This window comes from Plectropomus leopardus, chromosome 15 (assembly GCF_026936395.1).
Source record: "Plectropomus leopardus strain MGB_pleo_1.0 chromosome 15, ASM2693639v1, whole genome shotgun sequence".
NCBI classification, from domain to species: domain Eukaryota; kingdom Metazoa; phylum Chordata; class Actinopteri; order Perciformes; family Serranidae; genus Plectropomus; species Plectropomus leopardus.
Genome location: NC_142190.1, coordinates 25,660,383 through 25,670,197, shown reverse-complemented (window position 1 = coordinate 25,670,197; position 9,815 = coordinate 25,660,383). Strand labels below are relative to the sequence as shown.

The window sequence follows — 9,815 nt, the reverse complement described above, 5'->3', positions numbered from 1 at the left end:
ACTGAGCTCACGAGAGCCGAGTACAGCAAGGGCGGCTGCCGTCTCCTCCTCCTTCCCACTCACACAGCAGTCGTGCAGCCAGTCTGACCAGCAGCCCCACAGTCCCAACCTGCAACGGACCCCATGACCGCTCTGAGTGAGAGCTGCCTGCCCTGTAAATCAATCAGGCATGTGCATCTTACGACCAATCACAGATGATGATTTTGAACGGTTACAGCAGAGATGTTATGTTTTTGTTTAAATATTCACTTTTTTTTTATTTTCACATCCCAAAATCCCTCACACGGTTCACTCTGTCTCAGTCAGTTTCACTCACTGAGTCCGTTTCATGTCCCTCTCCTCTGGCCAAATATCAGCTACAAGACAAAGTTTTTGTTTTACTCTACATTCATTAGGTCACTAAAAAAAAGAAAAGAAAAAAACTAACATTACAGTTATATGGCAACAAAAACAACTTTGTAAATACATAAATCGCTAGTTTGTAAACTACCTGGTCAGCCTTTTCTATTAATTCTGCCTCTCTCACAATTTCATATTATACAAATTAGTTGATTACATCATCTAGCTTTTTTTGGGAGAGCCAATAGCTACTTCCCTTACAGAGGAGTTGGATACCCATAATGTGAATGGAGTGCCGTGGGGTTTTAGCCATACTTTTTAATGTTTTTGTGTCTTCTTGGAACGCTGCACTGCTAATACACAATCCTTGACATCACCACATCACTGACTGTATGGGTTGTAGTTACTGCTGTGGGAGTGTGAGGTCCATGCTGGGAAAAGTTGTGAGAGTCCACCTGGCTACATGCACACATTGACAGGACTAACTGTTAGCTTCACACTGCACATACAATCTTACAGTTATTAACAGGTTTATCATTGTAGTCAAGCCATTCTGGTGTTGTTATGAGTTTGGTACGTTTAAAGCTCTGTGTTGGATGTTAGCTGTTGCTGTGTTAGCTCATGCTATCTAAGGGGAGAGCAACTCTGGAGATGGCAGCAACAGAATGGTTGCTCATGGGGAGTTAGGATGGTTTGGGATCAGACCCCCAACACAAAAGGGATCAAATGCAAATATCTTTTAACTGAAGAAGTTCTGATATTACTTGGTACTGGGTTATTTTGCCCTTACTGTTTCCCCTGGTCCTTACACTAAGCTAAACTGTCTCTTTGCTGTGGCTCCATATTAGCACAGATATGTGTATGGTGCATGGTGGTATGGTATCAATCTCCTGTAACATCCTTTAGAATATTCTCTCCTACTTTTTTGTTCCCCCCTGTTCACTTATTGTTTTCTTCCAGAATTGCACTTATTCAACACTTATTTTACACATATTCATTCATGAAATAATATGCATCAGTATCCATAAAAATGCAAAATGTGCTGTCTGTGTGCCATTGTGAATCACATTAACAGTAGTGTGTTTTTAAAATTGCTGATTTAATTGAAAGCTATTACTCCTGCACTCATTTTATGTTGCCCGTGACTAATCCAGGGCTGTCATTTTTATCACTAATTATTTATTTAACAAATTACACACATTTGTTTTTGTGACTCTGTATGTACACATTATTCTGCAGCACACCACATACAACACAGTCATTACCTCATGACACAGATGTGGTTTGAAAGTGTCCTTCTGTGCTCCTTCTCCTAGTTTATGCTCCTAATTGATTCACCAGCAGAACTTCTATTAACATCTGCACGGAGTGGAAGATGAATGCTTGTTTAATGCTCAGAGCTGATGGAGATTATTCATGCCATGTTTGTGTGGCCTGGTGAGGCCGCACAGTGAGCTGGGGCTGGGCTAATTTATCTGTGTGGCCCAGGCACAAAGCCAGGAAATTAGGTGGTCTGAGCCATTGGAGCTTTGCTAATATAAAACACAATATGCACATGCACACCCACCGTCAGACCTGCAATGCATCTCTGTGTCTCTCCGAGGGTGGCCGGGATCAAGATTAATTCATGATGACAATAACCTGTCAGCAGCTGATCAAGTCCCATCACCTGATTCTTGAGCAGGAAATGACGGAAATCAGGTTCAACAGAAAATAAAAAATAACGAATAAAACAAACCATTGGTACTGGGTTAAGTTAAGCCTGTATCTCTGATCCAATACTTCCAAAAATAAAACCAATTTAATAGTTTCATTAGGCCACACATCATTTTGTAATGCAGGCTTTTTGTTGAAAAGTTGGAATCTCAAGGCACAAGGGATAACATGATTAGGGTTATTTTCTTAGACTTTATAAAAAGGATGGAGTGTTATTAGTTAATATGTTCCATTTATCTGTAAGAATACACTATTCCATTTTTTCTGGTTGGGTGAAGTAGAGTTGAAGGTTATTTATAAGGTCTGGAAGCTAGGCAGAGTATTTTTATTGGTTCCTTTGCTACGAGCCCATGTAATTTCCAAGCAGAAAATCTTTCCACTGTTTCTCTGATCTGTGCTTATTATCACAGGAAGTGACATCAGCTGCAGCTGCTTCATGCTATTCTTTTATATCTCTTTACCATCAGTAACACTGTTTTGTTTGCACAGTTTTGAGACAGCTGCCTAAAAGAACTTAATGTAATGCCCTTTTTTTCTGCAGGGCCCCATTTCTTCAACTTTTGTGAGCAACCAAAATTAGAAAATAACTTTAATGTGACTCCCTTAGTCTCTCTTATCCTTTTCATGTCTGCTGAGTTCCCCAGCCCCAACAATTGGAACCTATATCTCCCACATTTTAGTTAGACAGTTAAACTCTTCAAGAGATTAGTTTTTTAAACTGACAAGAAATTCTGCCTCTTTTCAAAGAATGTAATAGCATATGTGTGTTAAAGACAGACAGTGACACTGTGTTCTTTTGGCAAATATAGTGCACTGTGCTGCTTTGGGGCTACAACTAAACAGGATGAGTTTTTCTCATCTGATCTGGACCTCTGTTTAAAACATCTTGAAGTTTCAGATTATCTCCAAATTCATCCAAGATGTGATATCATGCTGTATTGCAGGAACAGACCTCTTACACTAGACTGAATGTTGTGCACTGGTGGAGAAAGTGCTGTGATCTTTTGCATAAGTGAAGAGTGCCAATACCACAGTTTGATTTTTTCACTATGTTAAAAATAAGTTATACTTAAATATTCTTTAAAAGTACTTGAAGTACAAAAAATACTTTTTTATATCAACAATTGCCCCATTCAGAATTTTATATTTAGCATTTATAATAATTGATATATTATAGATGTGTTAATGTGTAGTCCTTGGTGGAGATTCTTTACATAATGTTAGGCAAGTTGAACAGTGACCATGTTGTGTAAGTGACCCATTTGCAAAGTCACTAACAACTATAGGTGGTATGTCAAGCTGTTCACATGCATTGTTCACACATTCACCTACGAAAACTAATGCACTAAAATTCTTTTCTAATCCCCTATGTAACTTCACCTGCCTAAATCTAACATACGAAACTTTAAGTATTGTGAAAACACCTATTGTGGGGTGCTGATTTGTTAGATATGTTATAAACCACTGACTGTGCATTTTCATAAGATATTATATGAACCATTATATTATACATTGGTTATAGGGTATAAGTTTTCCCTCTGAAATGTGGTAGTTGGTTTAAATCTAGTATATCTAGTATACTATATAAACTCAGTGAAACTACCTAATGATGACTTAGTTCAGTCACTATAACAAATGGGGTAGCAAATATCATAACAGTAACCCTGAAATGCATAGAAGCTGTTACTAATACTGATTACACCTGTCTTTTGTTTCGTTGTTTTTTCTCAAAAAGACCATTACATCCTTATGTATGAGGGCTCAGTTGTTTAGCCGAATACCACATACTGTATATACTGTGTAAAGTGTGTTTTAATGGGTATGTCAGTGCTAAACAAGAGTTCCCTCTGCAGGACAAAAAGTGGAATCACCTCCACAAAACTAACTGACTCAATGATGACATCTAGAGGGAAATGGTATGTGAGATATGCTTAATACACAATCATAGCTTTAATTCATACATCCAGGCAGTTTTTTAGGGTCTTGGAGGGTTTTATCTGGAGCTGTAACAAATACCTTTATTAGTCGCAAGTGTGTGCTAGAGATATAATGAGTTGAGAAGACACACAAAACTTTTCATGTGCATAACCTTTATTTGTTACTATAGTTTTGCTATAGCACTTAGCACACCTTTGGTGGTATAGGAAAATAAACAAAACAAGCTGACTTATCTATTTGAAAAATATAAAGACATCTTTATTGCGAGTACCACTGTGCAAATAATACTGAGCAGCGAAGCATCAGAAAGTGATGGTATACGTAAAGCCGAAGTGCAGTGTACAATCATTGTTAAAAAGTGACTTCAAAGTGAAAAATAACATTCAACTTCAATAAGCAACATAAAGAGAGTCTACACAGGGCCTAAATACAGTATGTGTGTTAAAATATGCATGTCCACTGTAAACATAAAATATAAAAATGAAAGCAGCTAGAAAAAAGAAGATGAATGCAAGAAGCTACAATATTCTTTCATACTACACATATACTGTGTATATTAACACATGCATTCTTTTATAGGAGGAGCATGGTGTCTAATATAACAATGAATGTTTTCTGTGCAAAACATTACACTTGTTCTCATCATATACCATCTTGGCAATGTCTGTCCATTGGTTCTTAAAGGTTCAGTAGGTAACTGTAAAGAACTTTTTTTTCCATAATTGCTGAAAATATCACCATATCCTGACAGTAGTACATGAGACATTAAAAAAAAATCGGGTTACTCTGGCTCCTCCTCGTGCCCCTAATGCTATTTGCAAGAATACCATGCCTGAATGAAACAGCTGTTCAGAGCCTGCAGGAGTTTCTAATGCAGTGTCAATCGTTGCTGGTGCACACACTGCATTGCCAAGAGCATTGTACACAACGTGAAAAACTGATGGAGGCCAACAATGAAAAACTTACTTTCACTTTCACAGAGGAGGACCAGTGGTCTTCTCATATTTACTTGTCTTTGCAGTGTACTCTGATATTAACAAAGAATGAATAAATGGGCGACTTTTTCTCCGCTGATTGTTTCTTAGCCATTGCGTTTGCACGCTGTAGATATTGCACTTTACTGAGTCAGAACATGCGCGGGGTAGATGGGCTGCGCTGGGTTAAGGCTAGGACACACTTTACACATTGAACGTCCTCGGACAGCTGCGGTCATGCCAGTGCGCAAGCAATTCTGCTCATAGCAGATTGCAATAGCAACTGGTTGTCTGTGTCAGACCTCAACAGTAAACTGGAGGGCTGGAAGGTGAGCTTACTGTCCTCCTACTGCCAACGACGGGTGAAACTAAAACTAAAAAGATGCAGCACGGTCCGGAGTGAAAATCTGCCAAATATCCAAAATAAACTATCTTTACAGCGATACAGCATCTGCGGCTGGTTTGACGGGAGTGGTTTGGACTGGATCGGAGAAAGAAACAAGAGATTGGAACACTGCAGTTGGTGGGCTTGCTATGCCTACAGTCTGCATGGTCACAAAAAATGGGCTGCACATTCATGTAGGGGTCTATGTGGACCCTCGTGGACATGGATGGATGACGACATTTACAACATGCAGACCAGCATGGACTTTCGCATAAGTGTAAATTGGCCCTCAAAGACTCTTCCTCTGATTGGTTGTTTTTCTTCAGATGCGTTTGATTCTTGCTAATGCCAGCGGAAGCACTATGAGGAGGCAGAGGAAACTGATTTTTACCACACTATTTCTGTCTCATGTACTACTGTCAGGATATAAAGACATTTTCAACGACTGCAGTATCTAAGGCTGCAGACCTAAAACTCTGCTTTGCCCACATCATTCAACAGACTTTGCAAACTAAAACAGTCACACATCTGCCTGTCTTTTCAGGCTGCGAGGCAGATTAGCAACAAAGCATTGAGTGAAACATGGTGCACTGACATTAGAGTCTTTTCCCAAAGATTATCCCAATCAAGTTTAGTATTTGTCTTATTGCTGTCCAATGGGAGTAGAAGAGAGACTGCACTTGAGCTGCTTTGCTGTAACCAGGTAGACCTCACCTAACATGGGGGTCCAGTGTACAGACATCTCAGTTCTATTTCAAGGTACTGGAGGTATCAGAGATTAGTGTTGCTAGCATGAAAGGCAGTGTTTGAGCAGTTATTCATTACGATTACTCAATAGCCATGTCAGCTACCTAAATATCTGTCTGGGCTACATACTATATATATAGTTAAGCCAAATACTGAAACTGTAATATGATCCAAATTAAAATAAGGGGATGAATCGAGAGACACTCTTCAATGAGTCAGCAGCATAATAAATCCAATCAAAAGGCCATCTATTTTTTCAGTCTTTAGGGGAAGATCTCCACTTTTAATGTCAGTGTTTATAATCAAACCCATATGTGTTCAGAACACCAATAACATGCAATACAAATCTATAGGAAGCATCTGTTTTTCTGTAACAAAAAATACAAAAATTCCCACAAAATTAAGATTTATTTGGCCATTAAAGTGGAAATAGACAAGTTTTCGCTCTAACGTATAATGAAATAAATGTTGATTACACAGTGTACTGGCTATAGAATAATGACACAGCCGGCGTTTAGATTGGTTCCCTATAAGCTTCGCTTTCACCATGAAATTCCCTCTGCCACTGAGTACAATCTCATAGGAAGATGACGGTTCTTTTACGGCACGATGAAGTGCATCAACCATGGTGCAAACAGGAAGAGGATAGCACATTTGTAGTAGCTATCAGTAGCTATTCCCGTTTAAGACTATCAGTGTAAGTTCTTTGCAGTTATTGTCACCAGTAGCAGAAATGGAACAACTGAAGTAATTGTGGTAGTTGCTGGGCTTTGAAGAACATGTAAAGTAATCCAGCAGTCATTACAGGGACAGTGCCAACTGTATACTGCTTGGAAACAAGGAGGGGGGTAAAAAGTTGTCTGTTTCCACTTTAACAATATAGTTGTTTATATACTTTGTAACGGTCCCAATTAATCTTATTTACAAGGGAGACCTGATCAAGGCAACAGATTAAAACCTGCCATTATAATAGAAAATCAACAGTTCACTGTTGCATTTGTTTGCAATGTCTTTGACTTCTTTCCCTGTTTGATCGCATTGTGAAACAATGGTGTTCAAGGTACAGTACAGTGATGAGAATGAGGTCTGTTAGAGGAAAGGTTTCACATCTCGTACGTTTTTAAAGAATAACCTCAATGCTCAATGAACGGTTGATTTCATCCAGTCTAATATATTTTGAGGGGTTTTCATGGCTTCTTCTCATTGCCTAAAAAATAAAAGTAAATAAAAGCATTTCAAATAGAGTCAACCACCAACCAGAGTGAGTCACAAATCACGTAAAGAAAGGTCCATTGAGGTGTTACCCTGCGAAAGTGAAAATTCATGGACTCAGAAGACCCACAGCCATCGGAAGTGAAATCACCAGAGACAGAAACCATGGCGCTGATTTGATACTGATCGCGGAGCAGATTGGAAGAATCCCTGTAACAAAGCGAAATGTGAGTTTAAATATTGATTCAGCTGTTGTTTGGAGAAACCCAAAGGACAAGCTGAAGTAAAGTCCACTCACTGTGATGGACGGCCATGCTGTTCTCCTTCCACGTGTTGCCCTGATAAACCCTGCAGGTGTAGGTGAAAGGCCTCTCATCAGCCAGCGGGGCCCAGGTGAGGCGGCACAGGTTAGGAGTGACCAGGCTGACGTTGCTCCTCCTGCGGTCCTCTGTGGACACGTAGATGACGGCGTTGGGGTAGGTGGTGCCCACCAGGCGGCTGTCCTGACGATACTCACAGTAAGGGCCGGGGACCTGGTAGGTGGGTGGAAACTCACAGTCCACCCTGACGTTTCGCTCCAGGTAAGTTAGACAAGGAAACATCTGAGGGCCGCGAGGAGTGAACAGAAACGTGGACACTGAATTCACTGAAAGAGATGCAAACAGGATGAGAATCAGTTCTCTTTTGCAGAGTTAAATGAATGAGAGGTACAACAGCGGCATTAAGTTTTGGCAATGGGAAAAAAAATAATTTAAAAAATCCACAGGCATTAAAAATTATTTCATTTTATTTTTTATTTTTTTATTTGTGCATTTTGATGTGTTTGTAATGTCAGTCATCTGTCTTTTCTTTATGCCATTCTTTTTTTAAGTGTCAGTTTTTTCTATGTCAAAACAGTGACAGGAAGTTGAAACTGAAAAAGATTGAAGAAATGTCATTGTAAAAGAAAAACTGACACTGAAAAGGGTGACATAAAGAAAAAAATCATAAGTGTCATTGAAAACATAATGCAAAATAATTTTAAAAAATAAAATAATTGTAATACCTATATTTTATTTTTCAGTGGAGTTTTTTCAGTGCCAATATTTCCTTTTTCAATGCCAAATGAATAACATTTGGCATTGAAACCACTGAAACCATTAGATACCAAGACACTGTTACTACTGTCACTGTCGTATCTCCATAGTACATCTCCCATTTAATTCAGTGTTAAAGTTTAACTTCTTTTGAAAGTGACCACTTGTTTTGCAATAAAATCAACATTTGTTAATCCTAATACAACTTTACTGATCTCTGTGGTGAAACTGGGTAATGACATCCTTACTGCAGTATTACTGAATTATTCCCAGTCTGTCATGGACAATCTGGACTCGATCTCAAATTTACAACGTTTAATTTACAACACAAGGATTTCATTAAGTCTCAGTTAGGCTGTTTATCTTTTTGACATAATCACCCATGATTGGCCTTTATAAATCCAATTTAACACGGATGAGTTAGCTACAATGACGGTCTAAAAAGTAATAAAAGAACGACACATACTGTGGGTCTGCTGCGTTGTCATGATCCTGCCAAAGAGGAGGCAGGCCGCGGCGAACAGGTGCAGCTCCATGATGACTGGTGTCAGATCAATAACCTTCACAGCACCTTATTACCTGGCTGGAGTTCAACATGGGACAACATGAGAAAGTTGCACACGCAGCCCTAGAAAACCGTCACGGATCAACGCAAACAAACACAATCTTTAGCGACATAATGTCAGCACGCATCCTTTAAACTGCACACACATTGGGCCACAGTACCGCAGTGGTAGCGGGCCTGGATGTGCTGCTCTGCCCGCAGCCCAAATGCAGATAGGACTACGCCCATGCAGTGTCTCCGCTCTGCAGCAAACCGCCGAGCTACCCTCACATGCGCATATTTTTTGTCCTTACTGCAGTTGACAGCCATGCAGACATGCGTCGGAGACACGATCTGAAAATGTTAGATTTCCTACACTGACATGTCTAAATCTTATTTTTCCTCTCTGCAGATGAGACAACCGGTCCTACCTGATGTGCGGTCCCTGTCTCCACGTTGAGCTGCGCCGGTGTGTCGGTATGCAGCAGCATCAGCATCATCATCAGCAGCAGCAGCAGCAGCGCTCAGTGTGATAGCTATTGCTCTGAACGTAGTCACTCACACGCACATAAAAGGCTACACTGTCATCCTAAAGAGACCATGCACTTATTGTACAGCAGGGATCCAGGAGCAGGGGGATTCATTTTCATTAATTTATCAGGGAGCAAAGTTAAAGATCTGACCACAGATTTCATACTCATCATCCCCTCATGTGGGACTCAGGCTGGACGAGGTGAAGAACTCTTTATTTCTGAGTTTCGACAAGTTGGGCATGTGTGACTTTATACATAATGACAATCGACTTGCCTTCATAAACTAGAGTCCTGATTACTGGTTTTGGGGAACTGTCATATTTTGGTGCAGAAAAAGAGTTCCCTCTGCAG

General features: G+C 39.8%; 1 protein-coding gene across 2 annotated transcripts; it reads right to left on the bottom strand.

Annotated features, from left to right (window-relative positions):
• Window positions 1–4,132: 4,132 nt before the first annotated feature.
• LOC148187334 (uncharacterized) lies at window positions 4,133–9,560 on the bottom strand. 2 transcript variants are annotated; one of them, XM_088088831.1, is made up of 5 exons: window positions 9,363–9,560; window positions 8,854–8,970; window positions 7,610–7,957; window positions 7,404–7,521; window positions 4,133–7,306 (listed from the first exon to the last, which is right to left on the bottom strand). In XM_088088831.1, exons 2-4 carry the CDS (start codon window positions 8,921–8,923, stop codon window positions 7,421–7,423), a joined length of 519 nt encoding a protein of 172 aa, XP_087944957.1. In that variant the 5' UTR covers window positions 8,924–8,970; window positions 9,363–9,560; the 3' UTR covers window positions 4,133–7,306; window positions 7,404–7,420. The 2 variants fall into 2 exon arrangements, with proteins under 2 accessions (XP_087944957.1, XP_087944956.1); XM_088088830.1 differs by lacking the exon at window positions 9,363–9,560 and having other exon boundaries at window positions 4,133–7,521; window positions 8,854–9,312.
• Window positions 9,561–9,815: the final 255 nt, after the last annotated feature.

Bases quoted from the DNA above. Each gene is read 5' to 3' on its own strand.
- LOC148187334 (XM_088088831.1), bottom strand. From the start codon at position 8,923: ATGGAGCTGCACCTGTTCGCCGCGGCCTGCCTCCTCTTTGGCAGGATC. The intron at 7,958-8,853 runs GTATGTGTCGTT...CATCTCTTTCAG, and splicing joins GACAACGCAGCAGACCCACA to TGAATTCAGTGTCCACGTTT. The intron at 7,522-7,609 runs GTGAGTGGACTT...GCTTTGTTACAG, and splicing joins CAGCATGGCCGTCCATCACA to GGATTCTTCCAATCTGCTCC.